Below are 19,265 nucleotides of genomic sequence, written 5' to 3' on the forward strand. Positions count from 1 at the left end.
TCTTGACGGAAGTACGTAGGATGGTGCGCGAGGCCAATAGGTAAGCAGTTAGGGTGTCAGGCTTGTAGCCCAAAGGCTGCCGGTTCGATTCCTGACCCGCCAGGTTGGTGGGGACAGCAATTAACCAGTGCTCTCTCCGCCATCCTACTCCATGACTGAGTTACCCTGAGCACTACCCTCTTGGGGTGCCGTTTGGGGCTGCACGGGTGAGGCATAAATGCAATTTTGTTTTGTGCAGTGAGCACTGTGTGTTGTGGGGTGTTGCATCACAACGACAATGGGAGTTTCTCAGGTGGGCTTTTACTTCACATGACCACATAGCCCCTATCGCTTATCCATGTTGTTGGAATAACAGCTAATAACCTGCCTTGCGATTAAATTGGCTTCAGAGTCAAGTTACTCAAGAAGTCAGTACCCAGCACATCTGAGCAACATTAACCTGTGCACCTAACGACACCTAAGGAGCAGTGTGGGACAGGATGGGGGACGGTGCCAACCATGGATCCTGCCAATCAGCACAAGCCTAATATAGCGCAATAAGACCCGCCCACCCGGCAACACAACTACTCCATTGAAGTGAACCTTTGGCTGCAAAACCAACGACTTTAACGACCAGCCATCCCCATAGGAATTCATTTCATACACAAAGTAACGGCAATAAAACATACCAATTCTGCTTAGCAACAGAAAAGGCTGTGCAAGAAAATCGCCATCTACCTTTCAGCGAGAGAGAGAGAGAGAGAGAGAGACAGACCGACAGAGAGAGACAGAAAGGAGAGAGAGAGAGTGAGACAGTGAAAAAGAGAGTGAGAGAGTGAGGGAGAGAGAGAGAGAGAGAGAGAGAGAGAGAGAGAGAGAGAGAGAGAGAGAGAGAGAGAGAGAGAGAGAGAGAGAGAGAGAGAGAGAGAGAGAGAGAGAGAGAGAGAGTGAGTGAGAGAGAGAAGGAGAGAGAGAGAGAGAGATAGAAAGAGAAGAGAGAAACAGAGAATGAGAGAAACAGAGAGAGACACAGACAGACATACAGTGTGTGTGTGTGTGTGTGTGTGTGTGTGAGTGTGAGTGTGTGTGTGTGTGTTGCTGTGTGAAGCAATTACAGGCTCAAACTTGTCAAAACACAGCGATGCAGGCCAACACACACATCTGCTTGAGGCTGCTTGAGGCTGGCCACCAGCAACAACCAAGCTCCTCATTATCACCAGTGCAGCCTCCTTGTTAGACCAAAACAAACAAACACAACAAAAAGGTCACATGCACATGACAACAGGCCAGTCAATCATCTCCATAGCAACTCAAGACACCTCCGTCCTTGTTCCTTCTTCTTCTTCCAATGCTATTGCAGGAAGCAGGCCGAGAGGCTTAAAATGCTTTTGTTTTAGCTCTAGATAAAAGCACAAATTAAATCTTCCACATCTGATTGAGATGCTCGGCTGAATTTCCTTCTCACTTAGAAAACTCGTGACCAGAGGTGTCAAAAGTAAAAGAAGACGTAAATTCGGGGTGTAAGCACAACACCAGCAGATGATGACATTTGTTACACCTTTGTACCTACCTACTGAGGTAGATGGACTGTGATGTCACTGAAAAACACTAAAACCCTATCAAGAACCCTACTAGGGATGCAAACGATTAATCAATCAATGCGTTAATCGATTAAAAAACATCGACAATTCAACTGACAAAAGATGCAGGTGAAATGGACATGTGAAGAGTGTGTGTGAAGAGGGGTGTGAATAGTGGGAATATTTAAATCGCCTTTGGATTAAAGAATTTAAATAGAATTAATTTAAATGTAGTATTTTATCTCAATTTTGTTTTTAAATTTTGAGATTTAGTAGGTTTTTTTCCGAGAAACTTTGAGAAAAACGCTGCTTATCAATTAATCGTAGGTCGATCGATAAGGCAATCAACTAACGATTAATGAATTAATCGATAATTTGCATCCCTAAACCCTACCCAAATTTGATCCAACCAGAACTTGTAAGACAAGTACTTACACAGGTCTACTGGTTACTGAGATAAGTTGACTGTGTTGGAGGGAAACTGCTTCTTTTTCTTCACATTTACTTTTGACATCTCTGCCCATGACGCACCAGATAGATTTAGTGGAGAACAGACCAGGAGCGTGGAGAGGCGACCTTACTATTCGAGAGGGTAATGTTCAGCCGGTCGTTCAGTCCATTCATTTGGAGCAAGTGAAACAAAACAAAGAAGAAACGCCCACCCCACTGCACCTAGATTTATTGCGCAGCCCATTGTGTCACACACACACACACACACACACACACACACACACACACACACACACACACACACACACACACACACACACACACACACACACACACACACACACACACACACACACACACACAAGGATGCCTTGCATGTAATTTGTTATTAGAGTTCTTGCGTGAGTTGCTTGTGCACTAGGGCTTTGACTTGTGCCCAAAAATCATAGTCGAAGTTCGTTTCTAAATGAAAAACGATATTCGAATATATTCGAATATTTATCCATATTTTTTACCATTAAAATTGCCACAGTTAGACCTGATATCAAGCTGAAGTTGTTCTTTCCCCCAGTCAGTGACTAGTAAAAGGCTATTCCAACCAGAGATGTAGCCTAATGGCCCATTAACAACATGCATTCAAACAGCCATTATTGCTTAGCGATCGTTCAGCACTTATTAAGAAGACGGTACTTAGAGGTGTGAATGCAGATTAAAACATGGCAAAGCTAGCAGCCATGTCAAACTTGTAGCCCAAGTTAAAATTTGAATTGGATCATATGGGAATCATGAGAGTTGAGCACACAGCACCAATATCAACAAATATGTATTTATATTCTATCACTAATGACGGACATTTGGGTAATGTGCTTGTAGGTATAGGTAAGATGACTGCTCTTGTTTCAAAACGAACATTACACAAACTAGCAGTGCGCTAAAAACATGCTAAAAGCATGCTAACAAAACCATCCCCTGGAGTCTGCCTGATCTGACACCCAGACCAACGAAGCTAATTTGGTCAAAATCCAAAAAACAAGAAGTTATTATCTTACTCTTGGCGTAATCACAGGTAGGCCTACTTGTGGGTTGAATCACATAATTCCAGAAACTCGTCAACAACTCCAGAAAGTAATGTGATGATGCTTTGTTTATATTATAGCCATTCACTTGAATGGAACTCTGCAGCGCTCATCTGCTTATTATGCGGACACTGGGGGAGACTGCCTGCCGCAAGTGTCCTGCTACGGAACACAGAGAGATGAGCCACGCACGCGACTCTCCTCAACACAGCTGTAGTGATTAACCAGCCATGGAAAAAATAAATTGAGACTGTGAATTGCGATGTTTACAAGGAAATAATTTTAATCAATACCAATGAAATACCCAAAAAATCAATACCCATGTCAGATTCGAATATTAATGGCCAATTAATATTCGTTCGAATGTCTCGAATTTTCTTCACATTCGACTTATATTCGAATATCGAATATCGAAGTCAAAGGCTTATTGTGCACCTTGTAAATCTATAAGTAGAAGTTATAGAGGACGATGTATAACTTAATACAACATCCATCTCTCTACATTAACAATGCAGCCCTGACACTACATCAAGACAAAGCAAGAACACAGATCCCTGTGTCCACCTAGTCCCTATAACACACTGTAATAACTTACACACACACTGCAACGTTTTGACACACACACTGCAAAAGCACACACAGCAACGATTTGACACACACATACACATACACTGGAACGCTTTGAAACACGCAAACACTACTGCGACGTTTTGAGATACACACACACAGCAATGTTTTAACACGCACACACACACACACACACACACGCACACACGCGCACACACGCACACACGCACGCACACGCAGCAATGTTTTTAACACACACACACACACAGCAATGTTTTAACACACTCACACACACACTCTGTAAAGCTAGATTTATGCTTCGCTCGCATAGAATCTGCGTCCGTCCGTTTTCTGTCTATGCGAGTCCACGCCCCCCTCTCAGAGGCTCTGCGCCCGTCGTCTAGCGCCTCGAAAAAATTCTAACTATCCGTCGGACGGACGCGGAGTACGCAGACAAAAAGGCACTATGATTGGTCGTCTCGCTACTTCCTTGTTCTGTTCTTGTGGCAGCGCAATGCCAGTAGTTTGCGAGAGCAGAGCTGTATTCTGTTAAAAACTTTATTAATGCCTTGTGTGTAAATGTGTGTAAATACACGAAGCTAAGCTAAGTAACAAACAATGCATCAGTTGAACACTCGTGGCACAATGCCTGCGGTTTTACTACCGTTCCTCCACCGAATGTAAACACACATCGGCAGAATCAACTGTCTTTACATGCTTGCATTTTCTGCTCGTGAAAACAGACTGGGTATGTCAAATAATGATACCACTGCATTGCCTTTGCAATTTGTGTGAAAATACCTGGCTAACCGGGATAGAAAGCAACATTGCTTAATAATGACCGCAGTGCTTACAATGTAGTGAAAGTAGCCTAATCGCGCAATTTCAAATGTGGCTGGCAACGAGACCTCGGACCTCGCAGAGCTCGCAGATGCATGAATACAAAATTGGTTCGTGGCCATTCCCACGCGACTTTTCACGCTCGCAGTTGCTGAAGTCTAATCTGACCTTTAACTGTGCCGGACCAGTGAGCATTGGGGACCTTCCCACTCCCCTCCACTCCCCTTCCCTCCACTCCCCTGCCTCCCCTCCCCTCCACTCCCCTGCCTCCCCTTCTGTCCCTCATCACAGGAGAGAAAATGGAGCAGAAATGTAGGGCTCCCATGCACACCAGCATCCGCTCAGGTGACCCATCTTATAGCAAGGACAGGAGGATCCTATATATACACACAGGGATACCAGATATACTATACAGAGGAATACACACACGTGTAAAATGCCCCACCTGACACACTCCAACCAAAACGCTAATGCTAAAGCTAAATTGGGTAGTGTCAGGTGGGGCAAAACATAATCATGGATGGCCGTGGCCCTACCGTGGCTGACATGGTAGGGCACACGTTTACCACTCGGCCGACCCGGGTTCGATTCCCGGTCCGGGTCCTTTGCCGGTCCTTCCCCATCTCTCTCTCCCAGCTCGCTATTTTTTGGGGGCTTACAGGGGTCTCACAAAAAACAACAAAGGCTGAAAAGCCCCCCAAAAATACTTTAAAAAAAAAAAAATTAAGAAACATAATCATGGATGAATGGATAGAGTCATACCCTTTTTAGTCCATTTCTCCCTTAATATTAGTGCCAGACGCCTTGTCACTAAAAGTTGTCAGTTATTACTAAGTTGTGTTAAAATCTGTCAGTCAAAGTGTCTGATTTCATGTGAAATGACCCTATACAGAGTTCATTACTTCTGTCGCTGTTGTTGCCCTTGTCGCCTTCGGTGTGCTTTCATGACTACAGATGGACGGGTGGTTAAGTGGAGAGAAAATTGGGTACCCTGTAGCTTTTATCCAAATTGTCGACAAACAAACATAAAATATCTCACATATGCCAGGAGGAGGAGAAAGAACCAAGAGTTGAAATAACTATTTTGCCATTTGTTTTATAGACTCATTCAAAACACCACTATGTGCTTCTATATGACTTTCCACTCACACTGCTGAAGATTGTGGATCGTTCGGCACAATTAATTTTCTTTATCGTTTAAATATATCGTGATATCAATATTGACTGAAATAATCGTGAATGATATTGATTTTTTTCCATAATCGAGCAGCCCTAATTTTACGATATTACGATAAAAGGACCCAGGAGAGATGAAGTGACGCAATGTCAATTCAGGAAAGGGGACCGGTACTCAGTCCTCTCACATGGAAGATTAAGATTCTCCTAGGGATGCACCGATACCACTTTTTTGAAAACCGATACAAGTACGAGTACATTAATGTGTGTACTTGCCGATACCGAGTACCGATACCGATACCTTTTATCACCAAAATACAATGAAAATAAATGCATGGCCTTGTTTTTTTCCACCCATGTCCATTTCTATGTAGATTTAAATGTTAGTAAATGTATGAGGTGGCACTTTTTTCCATGCTGCTTTCAAGTCCACAGAATGTGACAAGATTTTTCATTGTTTTGTTTAATAGCAGTATCGTTCCTGGTATCGGCACGTGCTTGACGAGTATGAGTACAATGAGTAGTATCGGGTGCCGATACCAGTATCGGTATTGGTGCATCCCTAGATTCTCCATGTGAATCTACACCACACTCAAACACATGTACACTACACACCATCCCAAAACCTCCATACATAAGTAGCCTGATAAACCAGACTAAATGTGGATGTCTAATTTAGTCTGGCCTCGATGCATAATACATCCGAAGATTGTTGATGAGAACAACCTTCCCTCAAAACCCTGCCCACTTTGATTCAAAACACATCTTTACGTTGTAATTGGTTTGCAAGATTCATGTCATTCTGGCTTCATTGAATCATTATGCGAGGCAAGACCCACCCGTAGGCAAAACATTTTGCCGTCCAGCGGGTGGCGCTGGTTCACCAGGCTAATACGCAAGTACATCCCTAAAAGACAAATTATAGCACCCTTACATTGTGGACTGGATAGCACACCTTGCTTCCAAACACGCTAAACAAAGAAGTGTCCTCATTACTCCGCAATATCCTCACACACACACACACACACACACACACACACACACACACACACACACACACACACACACACACACACACACACACACACACACACGAACACAAAGACACACACAATGTTCAAAAATGAAAACTATCTTCAAGCACACAAGAAGCTAAAAAGTACCCTCATTAAAGTTCGCCTTTCCTCACTCACGCACTCACATTCACTCATGCCCACAATACACACACTGCGCACACACGGCAGTTCGAGGAGACCATTAACTTATCTCTCCTTTTCTCCGTTTCCCTTAATAAAAAGTGCAAGTGAGGGCTTTTCTAAAGCGGTCAGCCAGGCCAAAACATGTTACTCAGGCCAGGTCAGGAGATTTCAGGCTGGCTCATTGTGCCAAGCTGTAGCCTGCCTAGCCGCCAACTTTCACTGAGTACACACACACACACACGCCTCCTCCGATATCACGCACGCACACACACACACACACACTCACTCATAGTACGTCATTGTGCCAAGCTGTAGCCTGCCTAGCCCCCCTTTCAATCTTTTCTTCAGTTCTCACCATCTTCCTACTCTCTTTCTTTCTCTCCCTTTTCTTTCTTTCTTTCTTTCTTTCTGTCTCTGCCCCCCTCCCCCCCCTCTCTTTTTCCTAGAGTCTGTCTGTCGAGGTCGACAAAATTCTGTGCAGCAAGTCTATCGTGGGGGAGAGTGGGGGTGGGAACCTCGACGAGTGGGGGTGGGAACCTCGACAAGGTCCATTGGGACAGACAGCAAAGCAGGGTGTGTGTGTGTGTGTGTGTGTGTGTGTGTGTGCGTGCGTGTTTGTGTGTGTGTCAGTGAGTGAGAGATTGTGTGTGTGTGTATGGGAGCGGTTGAAGAGGACTTTGATAATGATGCCAACGACGCAATACCATGCGGTCATTGGATGATGATTTCTGAATAGGATACGGATGCTCATTTTGCTCCCAAAGGAAAAAAAGAGTTTACCAGAGTTTCTCAGGCAGTTTAATGAATACACAGCGAGTGGTGATCGTTGGCACTGGAGGGCCGGGAGAGTGTGTGTGTGTGTGTATGTGTGTCCATTCTGGTGTGGCTGTAAATGGATACTGGCTGTGCCCATCCACCCACACACACACACACTTCCTCTCGCTCTGCCCCTCCCACTCACAAACCCAAAACACACACAAAAATAACGCATTCACATACAAATATAATCAAACTTAATCTCTCTCTCTCGGATACACATATGCACTGTTCTGTCTTTCCTGAAATCTGCCCCAACCACTAGTGTTGCACCGATACCATTTTTTGGCCCTCGATACCGATACCCGATACCTGGCTGTGCAGTATCGGCCGATACCGATACCGAATCCGATACCAATACCACCCTATTTGAAATGTATATATATGAAGGGCTGTACTGCATACTACTTGGATGTAAAATCATTGCATGGCTTTGTCAGGCTGCTGCCTACGTTTGTGAAACAGGAAAAAGACTAATACAAAGTGAATCCAGCAAAACGTTTTATACTTTTTAAATACCTCTATGAAATAACCAATTTCAAGGCTGTTAAAGTGTCATACAAGCACCTGTAAATGGTATCGGTGCCCTATTTGTTGGTACTCGCCGATACCACCATTTTAGTGCCGATCCACCGATTCATTGATATCGGTATCGGTGCAACACACACACACACACACACACACACACACACACACACACACACACACACACACACACACACACACACACACACACACACACACACACACACACACACACACACACACACACACACCATTTTGTGGGGGACTAGTAAAGGCCTCAGTGCAAACTCAAGCGCCCAGGTAGTCTTGGAGACATTATCAGCGCCAGCATGGCCGCATCATCCATAAGGGCCAGCGGCACAGTGCCCATGGGTACCAACCACTTTCCACTAGTGAGGGGGCATCACAAGACACCAACTTCATAAATATTGTTCATAAAGGCGGCACCAGTGAGATATACTGTAGTGCCCAGGGACACCACATTGGCTTAATACAGTGTGTGTGTGTGTGTGTGTGTGTGTGAATGAGTGCATGACCTGCACCACCGATGTAGCAGGTTGGCATCATGTATTGCTTAAGCGTGTGTGTGTATCTCAGGCTAGTGCAGTCCGCGTTGTGGTGCTACGTCTTTTCAAATGAAGTCGTGCTCCTCAAACTCGGCGGGAAAAACAACTTTTACTCAGCGGTAAAGCACTTTTATGCCCTTTTGTCACGTGACGAGGTTTGCACAGTTTTCCTACCGTGTCTGCGACAGCTATCCCGGGCCAAGGGACAGAGGGGGCCTTCAGACTACTTTGTCCTGGGCCCAGCCAAAAGCTGTCAGTGGCCATGTCGGGTATAGACCTGTGTGTGTGTGTGTGTGTGTGTGTGTGTGTGTGTGTGTGTGTGTGTGTGTGTGTGTGTGTGTGTGTGTGTGTGTGTGTGTGTGTGTGTGTGTGTGTGTGTGTGTACTTGTGGGTGTTCTGCATCCCAACTGCTTTGCGCTGATCATCAGAGTCTAAAGATCCCCTGACTGTCTCCTCAGACCAGATGAGCACAGTGTATCGAGTAGTAGGACATGGGGAGTAATCTGACCATGTCTGCTTCATTCACAATTTAACAGGCTCATTCCTAAAACAAAAACAAAAACTATGTGTGTGTGCGTGCATTTACAGTACTTGTACGAGTACGTCTGCAAGTACATAAACCAATAAATAAAAAGTGTGTGCGCATGCGTGTGTGTGTGTGTGTGTGTGTGTGTAAATTAACTCAATTTCACTGTGTTCGTGCGCAAACTAGTTATAAAAATAATGACGAATTAAAGCTTGGAAGCAACATAACATCATATCATGTGGTCGTTTTCTGGACTGAAGGGTAACAGAGCTTTGAAAGGTTGAATCCCGATACTGCCTCCTTGCACCGCGATGCAGTATTGTGACTCTTCTTCGTATCACAATTTCTAGGTTCAATACTATATATTGTTACAGCCCTAGTTGTGGAGATTTGTTTTGCCTGGATGGGCCAAAAAAGAGAGGCAGTACAGTATTTAAAATTCTGAACAGTCCAAAGCTCAACCAAAGCAGCAGGTCAGCCAACTCCAGCTCTTGTTTTGTCTCTTTGAGAGAGAGAGAGAGAGAGAGAGAGAGAGAGAGAGAGAGAGAGAGAGGGAGAGAGACACGAGAAAAACCCATGAGCTCAGCTCGCTAGTTTTGAAGTTTCTATTTCTCCTTTCAACAACTCTGCTTGTTCTTTTGGCCCCTCTTCTCTTATCTTTTTTTTTAGTCAACCTCCTCTTTTGGATGAGACAGACTACAGCCCAACTGCAAAAGTGTGCAGACACACAGACACACAAATAGACAGACATACACAGACACATACAAAAAAACTTCCTACACGGTCTAGGGCTGGGCAATATGGCGATATATATCGTTATCGTGATATAAAAGTGTATATCGTGACCTTTCTCCTATATTGTTTATATCGTGATAGTAATTTTATCAATTTTATACTATTGAATATAATTTAATTACATTTCATGTTGTCACAACACACACTATAAGTTAATGTAACTGTAAAAATAAGAATAAAAAGATCCATTTTAAAGAAAGGTTGTTTTGCGACATGAAAAAATAAAGAGCAAATAAAGAGAATAACTGAAAACGTATGTAATTTTGCTATATCGTGATATATATCGTTATCGTGATATAAAGTAATCCATATCGTGATATTGTTTTTTTCCATATCGCCCAGCCCTAACACGGTCCCTGAACCAGTATGTTCGGACTGAACCAAAACCAAACTCGACTTCTCCCCATATCGTCTCCTTACCCTCTCTTTTGAATTCAACACACACAGACACAGTCACAGACACAGACACAGACACACAGACACACAGACACACAGACACACAGACACACAGACACACAGACACACAGACACACACACACACACCAGGGGTGCACAGGACCATTGTTTTTGCAGTGGGACTGAACCAAAAACCAAACTGGACTGAGCCAGATGAGATGTAAGAATACCGGCGAGTAAAACCATTGTTTCCCCCCCATACCCAGTTTTAGCAACATTGCGTCAAACTCAAAAGTGTAAAAATAAGCATTTGAAAAGTAACTTTTATACAGACAAAAAAGCGTTCTCTGCTTGGCTTTCATGCATTCGAGAGGTTATGGGGCTACTTCCAAGTAAAACCATGTTCTCCCCATAAACCCCACTTTTAGTAGCACAGTCGATGTCAGAAGTGTCAATCAAAACAAACATTTTAGGAAACTTCACACACAGGGAACATGTTCTGTGCTTGGATTCGATGCATTCCGTAGCACAAGAGATTATCGCAGATTTGGGATATCGCAGAGTAAAGCCATTGTTTCCACATCACCAGTTTTAAAATAAACAGTCTAAAACTCAAGTGTGAAAATAAACATCTTTGGAAACGGCACAATTATGCACAGAGAAAATGTTCTATGCTTGGATTTCAAGTATTCAGCAGCAGGACTGAAGAGGTTATCAGAATGCTGCAGAGTAAAATAATTGTTTTTACAGCCCAGTTTTGGGCACAGTCTAAAAAAAAAGTCTAAATAAATGTCTAAAAGTCTAAATAAGCATTTGAGTGTTCACAATACAGAGTGTGAAAACATGCCACAACAGGATTTCATTTATTCAATGGAAGTTATAAGCAACATTCTGAGGATTTGGGGAGGTGGCTAGTTACCACTACTGCGGTGCATTGGTCTGACTGCCTCTGCATAGCATGCGCGCACACACACACACACACACACACACACACACACAAACACACACACACACACACACACGCACGCAACCTTTTCATGTGAAGACGACTGGGAGAGGGACCTCATTATCTGGCATCTACGCAGAGTGGCCTATATATGAGAACAGAGACAATAACACACACACATGCAAGCGCACGCACTCACATACGCACGCACGCACACATACACACACACTGCATCATTCTGCATGCAACCTGAATTTTGACATTCACTTCCTCAAAGTAGATTACATTATTTAGGCAGGTGAGCAAAACCATGTAGCTCACAACGACAACCTAGACGTGGCATACTATGACCAACTGAACATTAATTCAGAGGCCCGAGTGTAAAAATGAACTTCATTAGGCAGCAACATACTGCACTGTACTGGGGAACATCACATTCCACACACATCCTAATGCCGTGTCCAGACCAAGAGCGAACTACGCTGCCTGGTAGCGTGGGTAGCAGAAGAAGTTTCGCCTTGAATTCGCTGTATTCGCTCGAGACGCAGCATTGACATGTTTGATTCAGCTAATCACATAACGGCTCTGGCTTGACAGCCTGGGACATTCGGAGATATGAACGTTTTTCGCCGAACAGCGTCAGAGCGAATTCGCCTGCGATTAGATTTAGTTTAATCTTAAAAATTCGCTCTGGTCGCGCAAGAAGCTTCGCTACTGGCGAATTCGCTTTGGTAGCGCAGGTCGCGTGTCCTCCATAGAGAAATAATGACTTCCGTCGCTTCATTCGCTCCGTTCGCTCTTGGTCTGTACACGGCATAAGCATCCCAGGCTTTATCTAATAGTGAGGATGTGCATATTTCAGACACTACACATAGAAGCAGCTTTGGTGTACGCTACTGAAGCCTTGACTCGATTTGGGCCTTTGGTTTTGGATGAATGCAAATGCATCTTGAAACGAGGGTTGCGGCCCTGCCATGGCCAACCAGTAGGGCACTCGCCTGCCATGCGGCTGACCCGGGTTCGATTTCCGGTCCGGGTCCTTTGCCGACCCCTGCTCATCTCTCTCCCAATTCACTTCCTGTCCACCTCTCACACTGTCCTCAAATAAAGTCGAAAAAAGACCAAAAAAAGAAAAAGAAAAGAAACGAGGGTTCCAGGGGAGAAAAATCTGACACTGTGTTTGTGTGTGCACGAGTCTGTGTATGTGCACAGCACATGCGCACATGCACACACGAAACAACTGGCTCCAGGGTAGAAAAAACCCTGACAACACGGCCGAGAGGCTGTTGTGTAGTGGGGACTTGTAAACAGTCGGCCTCTGTACTGCTCTGCTGTTGCTTGGTCAAGGGTCACAGAGTGGCGAGACACCTGGGGCTGCCACTCCACACACACACACACACACACACACACACACTTCCTTCTAGCAATGCACAGACACGCTGACCTCTGGCAAATAGCGCGCGCACACACACACACACACACACACACACACACACACACACACACACACACACACACACACACACACACACACACACACACTCACACACTCACACACTCACACACTCACACACTCACACACTCACACAATTCCTTTTTTTTACAGAGGTGGAGATGGCGTGCTGAAATCTAGATAATTAGGAAAAGTCGCCAGGTGCAAAAAAGGACAACTGGATGAGGGGCAAGTTAAGTTAACTGTAACACACTTTCAAATAGTACTTCCACAAAGATGTAAGTTTAACAGACACAACTCAAACAATATGACAACTCACGACTCACAACCAACATGTGGTGTACATTTCCATTGAATGATTGTAGAGATAAGGCACACACGCGCGTGCGTGCACACGCACATCACATTTTATTATGCACATGTGTATAGACACAGCATAAGCTGTTCTAACTTCCGTCAATGCTGCAAAAACATGAAATGCCAAGAGTCAAAAACACTGGTTACACAACCAATCTTCTAAACAAGATCGTACTGACTCTTAACTGTGTCCAGCAAAACCACTGGAGGCCATTTTAATCAACAATCCCAGACTTTTCGTCGTGTCAGCCAGACTGTAAACAGAGAACCACCACCATCACTGGAGGAGTCTGTCCCCTCTGGCTGGAGGGACAAAAAACCCAAAGAGTCAGCGCTGTCGAATGTGTACACAAGTCCAGAGAATTAGAGCAAAGTCTTTTAAAAACAATGACCGTGTCTGCTTTGCCCTCATTCGCCCTTAAGTGATTTTTCTTTAATTTTACTTTAAGCTGACCGCATGCCATGACGGGGACAACACACTACCAAATGAAAAGCTGCCGAGTCAATATGTGGCAGTTATATTCAACCTGTGAACTAGGCCATAACGTTATGAGGAATGAATTAGATTAAAACTGGGCTCATCTTTACATGCTATTTATAAGACAGGACTCTTGCACAAGCCCAGTTACCATCATAGGGCACAGTTTCGAGGCAGACCATAGCATAGTCGCTTTGATTATAAAGCGTCTGCCAAATGGAATGTAATGTAATGTAATGTAATAGCATACTACTCCTAGAATCTCTGATGCTTACCTCTTGAGGTGGATTCTAAATTCCTTAGCACATAATAACACCACAATGTCTGGGGGGCCAGACTAATCCTGCACCAACAACTCACAGACTGACAATATAATTTATATCCAGGGCGAATGTATTCAACAGTGTGTGGCCGTGGCTTTATTGGCAAGGCCGTGTGCTAGGCTACAGTTAACTTTCAGTGTCTTGCTGGGATAACACACTGCGGGAGACACACACAAGCTACTGACAGTTGCCCAAAACACTAGCACAAAACTAGCATGGGCATGAGCAAGTTAGCAGACGTGGAAAAAACAGGCCAGCTATCACCCTCTAGCTCGTCGGCAGTTAGCAGCATCTTACAACACTACCACAGAACACGGACGACACCAGTAGTTGATTTGTCAAAATCGCACACACATCGAGCAGACGGCTGAAAACCCACATAGGTGATGCTTAACATTGAGACAAAGGCCGAACGTGATGCCCACGAATATACCGGTATTTTAAGAGGCGATAAAAACAACAACAGCAACGCGATCATAACCATCTCTTACGGACATAAACAATCCACATTCACACATCGCAATTCAATGTGTATTGTCACGATATTGCAGCAAAGCATCTCGATTCATCGCCGCACATTGAAAACCTGACAAAATACATAGAGCTCTAGGGATATTAAAAAAAAACATGGCCTCGGTTTCTCTTCAAAGTATTAGCTGTCCATATCTGCCAAATCTGGCGCTCTGTGTGAGGGATATTAACGCATGGATTGTACTGTATTGCTTAACATACCGAGCAGTACTGCATTTGATTTAATCTGCCCAGGGCCGTCATTATAGGACAAAGGTGCTTTGCTAGCCAAACAAGCGTCAAAGGGGGGCAAAAACTTTAGCGTGGATCCGAATGTTTTAACAATTGACAGCACAGCAGCCAGTGTTAGCTTATGAGCAACTGGCCATCCTGGGCTGCAAGTGTGCATGAACCACGTCCAATACCTAGCCAGCTAGCTCAAGCCATGATATGCGAGTAGAGTCCCCAAGATAGCAAATTTAGTAAACAGACAATTAAACAGTAGGATCACATCTATGGCACTGTGTGCATTAAGGATGGTGGAAGCTTGCCCTCCCATCGACTACAGTTTTGGGCTTTTCGAACTGAGACTGGGCTACCTCGTGCAGTCTAGAAACAGGTGTAGCTTGCTAGCCCCAAGAGCTAGGTTGTTAGCAAGCAAGCAAGCAAAAAGCCATTAGCTTCACATCTGAATGTTGAGTAGTGCTCGTTAAAACTACTAGCACCTGGGTGACCTCAAAATGCGAATATTTAAGGTTGACACTGGCGTGAACATCGAATGATAGCAACGAGCAAGGATGTCTAGTCACATCTGTGTGATGTATACAGGCATTGCACACGGTGTTGTCACTTCAGACAATGATGCAAAACACAATTTCAAAAACGGTGGCCAGTGGCTAAAAGACAGACAAACTTTAAAATTTTGGACTGTCGCTAGCTGTGGCCAGCAAGTTGAGCACCAGCCAATCAAATCCATGTCAAAAATGATCAATATGTCAAAAGCCTTTGTTGCAAAAGCTATAAAACATCACGGAGTTATGAATAACACTCTGAACCCCAGAAATTTCTGATGCATCATTCATTTTCGCCGAAATCTTGCACGACATGTTTTTTTTTCTCCACAACTATGCAAGTTCCCAAGCTCTCTTGCACACAAGCTAATAGCTGTGTCAGTGGCTAGTGGAACCCCACAAAGCTAGCGATAAACATTGACAACTTGGTTGAGTAGTTAGCCAGGGACAAATGCCAGTTCATTCTTTTGACAAAACTGAAAGATGAGGCCTTGGACGAGAAGTGAGCAGGATGACGAGACGACATTGACATCAATCCCAGATGTGTGCACCACGGTCCGACCACAAACAGTTGGCAAACCTACACCCACACATTAGAAACTGCAAAGTCTTATAACGTTACTCAAGTCAAAATAAGGTTGGTAGCTGCTTAGCAAAATGGCTAAAAGCTTCGTGGTTAGCTAGCACCAGACAGCTAGCACTAGCTAACTAGCTTCGACATGAAGTCATCCAAGGCTTATAACATGAGAGAAATTATTTTTTACTTACTTTCATTTAAAACCTCCACCAGCTCGGCGCAGTTTTCACACATTGTTCATGAAGAAGAAAGAGCAGATGTGTACTGTTACTCAAACCATTGGAAATTGTTGATTATTTCGGACTGCTGGCAGCTGGCTGTTTTTTAGGGGTAAAGGCCCAAAGCAATGCCCAGTGAGGGCTTGTCAAGAAACGAAATAATGGTTGTTGGAAGATGCACAACAACTTATTATCAAAAAATTACGATGGAACAAATAATATAGGGAGGCACCAAGTCATGCAAAGTCGAGTCAATCTCCAATCGGAGCGTTGCTAAAGAGAGCAGATACGACAGCCATATTGAAAATGGGGGGCAACGTTTGGCAAAGCTTCGTCACTTTCCGCCCGTCTCGTTCGATTCACTCGGCGAATTTCGGCAGTCTCGCGGTCACTCCCTTGTGTCACTCCCTCTGTGGACAGCCAAGACAGAGATGATGAAATGAAAACAGTTTGACAACAGTCTAGTAGTCTACTAGTCTTAGACCCAGAACTCTACTTGTAGGCAAGAAGACTGTAATCCAGTTTCGTTTGTTTTATACATCTTAGATAGAATTAGCCCATTGAACTCTCCCACTGACTTTAGCTAAATGTGTGGAGCCATTTTCCAACATTTTCCCATGTCCAAATAAGTGAGGTTATTTTATTGATCAAAAGTATATCCTTGTCATATTTTCACAGCAATCAGTTCTTTTTCTTTCTTTCTTCTTTTTCTCGGAAACTAGAAAATCAAGACCAATGGTTTTGGGGATTTATTCATCATAACACACATCCTATATCCAGAGCAACTTTCATCAATGACTTCCTTGTCCATTTTCAAGGACACTGTATAGACTAGTTTGGGCAGATTCTTAATGACGCCCCCCCCCCCCCCCAAACCTCTTTTATATTTCTATATAAATGTTTCTTCATAGTTTGAATGTTCACTCCATATTAATCAATAAATGCAGAAAATAAAAGGTAAAAGAACAACCATTAAATGCAAATTAAAAGCATAGCCAAACTCATGTCCGGTGTGGTTTAAGCACAGACTTCATTAACAATAGAGGTCAAAAGCCTTCGCAAGGTCACAATAGCAGACAGTAGAGTATGGGATCAAGGCTTTCCGTCTGTGTGGATGGATCAACCTTGCCACCATCTGCTGTTGTTTTTGTTTCCCTCTTAATGCCCTTATCACTGACCACCAGACTATTACCGCCCGCCCCCCCACATAACCTACATTTGGACAACATCCCTTTGCCAGTAGCCCTCACAAATGGCTTAATAAGCATTCATGACCTACTGTTTGACCTTGCCAAACGTTTTGAATTTTTTTTTTTTTAAACACAGTTCCACTCCCATCCTGCAGGGCAACCAATGAAGGGGAACCAATGAAGGGGGAAATTGCATAGTGTTGCTTTAATGCAGCCAGGGGTGTCAAACATGAGGCCCGGTCGAGGCGCATTCGGCGCCGCCCCAGATTTGTAGAGTGGGAAAAAATAAGAATGTCAAAACAGAAGTAAATACTCTAGCCAAGGTGTGGGGAACCTATATATGCCTCGGCCCCTGAGGCCTTTTAATCCGGCTCCCGATATAATTTTAATGTTATGCAGCTTCACATGAAATATTTCGTAAAGGAATAATAATAATACTTTCGTTTTATATAGCGCCTTTCAAAACACCCAAGGACGCTTCACAGAGTGTTGTGTTGGAAAGTGTGAGTGTGTGTGCGCGTCAGTGTGTGAGCGTGTGTGTGAATGCATGTAAGTGAAAGTGCTTGTGGAACTATTAGCCATAAGCCTCCAGGAAGAGATGTGTCTTAAGGTGTTGCTTAAACATGGCCAGTGAAGGGGCATTCTGGATGTGGTCGGGCAGATTGTTCCAAAGAATGGGAGCAGCAACATGGAAGGCTGTGTCACTGGTGGCCTTGAGCCTGGTACGAGCGACTATCAGCTGGCCCTTGGAAGAGGACCGCAGGGATCTTGAGGGATCATAGGGGTGAAGGAGGTCTGTGAGCTAGTGGGGTGCCAGACCATGGAGGGACTTGAAGGTTAGGAGGAGGACTTTGTAGGTAATGCGTGACTTGATGGGGAGCCAGTGAAGCTGCTTAAGTATGGGGGAATCATAGAAATGACATGTACAATAATACAATTAAGTTATATTCAGGGGACCTAGAGAAGGTGGGGCCTGTTTTAAAGGCTTCAACATAAGCCCAAAGTGCAGAGAGAAATCTTGGTTTGTGTTCATAGTATGGCCAGGGTGACCAGACGTCCCGGTTTGACCGGGACAGTTGCTGCAGGTGTGAAATTGCAGACTGTCAGTAGGCTATTTGAGACGACTCTGCCTTTTTTGCTCGGCATCTTCAGTCGATGCTCCTCTTTATATACCCACTGACATCCGGACCAGAGAGAGTAGAGAGAGAGAGGTTCCATTGGCCCATTGTTTCCTGGTTCTATTATGCCCCCCCTTAGGCAGACCTAGGCAGACCTAAGGACTGTTCTATTCATTGTAGGAGCATTATGACACGGCCCTTTAGGCAGACCGGAACCTGGTCGCGTTAGGTGCCCATAGAAACCTATTAAGTTGGCATATCTCTATACTTAAAGAATCTCTGTCCAGACCTCCAGACGAATGGCGAGGAATGTGATTCCGATATGAAGCAGAAATTTGCAGCATGTCACAATTGCATTACTGGTCCGGCCCACTCGAGATCAAATTGGTTGTATGTGGCCCCTGATCTGTTACCTATTATATAGAAAACTTTCCGACCATCTTTTAAATGACAAGACAGCACCATTTCCAATCTGCATTGCAAAAGAGGTTTAGTATTGATTTAATGTTGCACATTGCAATCGTTTTCGGATTCTGATTCTGATTTCCAGAAGTTACAAAGAGTATCATTTAACCACTTTTCATGGGGACAGTAAAAAAAGTGTATTGTTACAGTAAGCATAGTTAAAACAAGTGTAATAAGAGATGCCAACCTGTCCTGAAGCTGCCCCCCTGGCCAAACCTGTGAGCAAATTTTATTTACATTATGTGCTAGTTTGTTTGCTCGAGATAATGTACAGGGGACGTCCAGGGGTCGACCTGCAATGTGCAAATAATAAAGACGGGCCACCAGGGTGGTCCAATTTATCCATGA

At 44.1% G+C, this 19,265-nt stretch overlaps 1 protein-coding gene across 1 annotated transcript in view; it reads right to left on the reverse strand.

Moving 5' to 3' along the window:
* The window catches only part of usp34 (ubiquitin specific peptidase 34), a 158,179-nt gene extending 141,678 nt beyond the window's left edge, over positions 1–16,501 (reverse strand). The window contains exon 1 of the mRNA XM_063197771.1: positions 16,118–16,501. Coding sequence (XP_063053841.1) covers positions 16,118–16,160 — 43 coding nt within the window. The 5' untranslated portion in view covers positions 16,161–16,501. The remainder of the gene's footprint in view (positions 1–16,117) is intronic.
* Positions 16,502–19,265: the final 2,764 nt, after the last annotated feature.

This window comes from Engraulis encrasicolus, chromosome 1 (assembly GCF_034702125.1).
Source record: "Engraulis encrasicolus isolate BLACKSEA-1 chromosome 1, IST_EnEncr_1.0, whole genome shotgun sequence".
Classification (NCBI taxonomy): domain Eukaryota; kingdom Metazoa; phylum Chordata; class Actinopteri; order Clupeiformes; family Engraulidae; genus Engraulis; species Engraulis encrasicolus.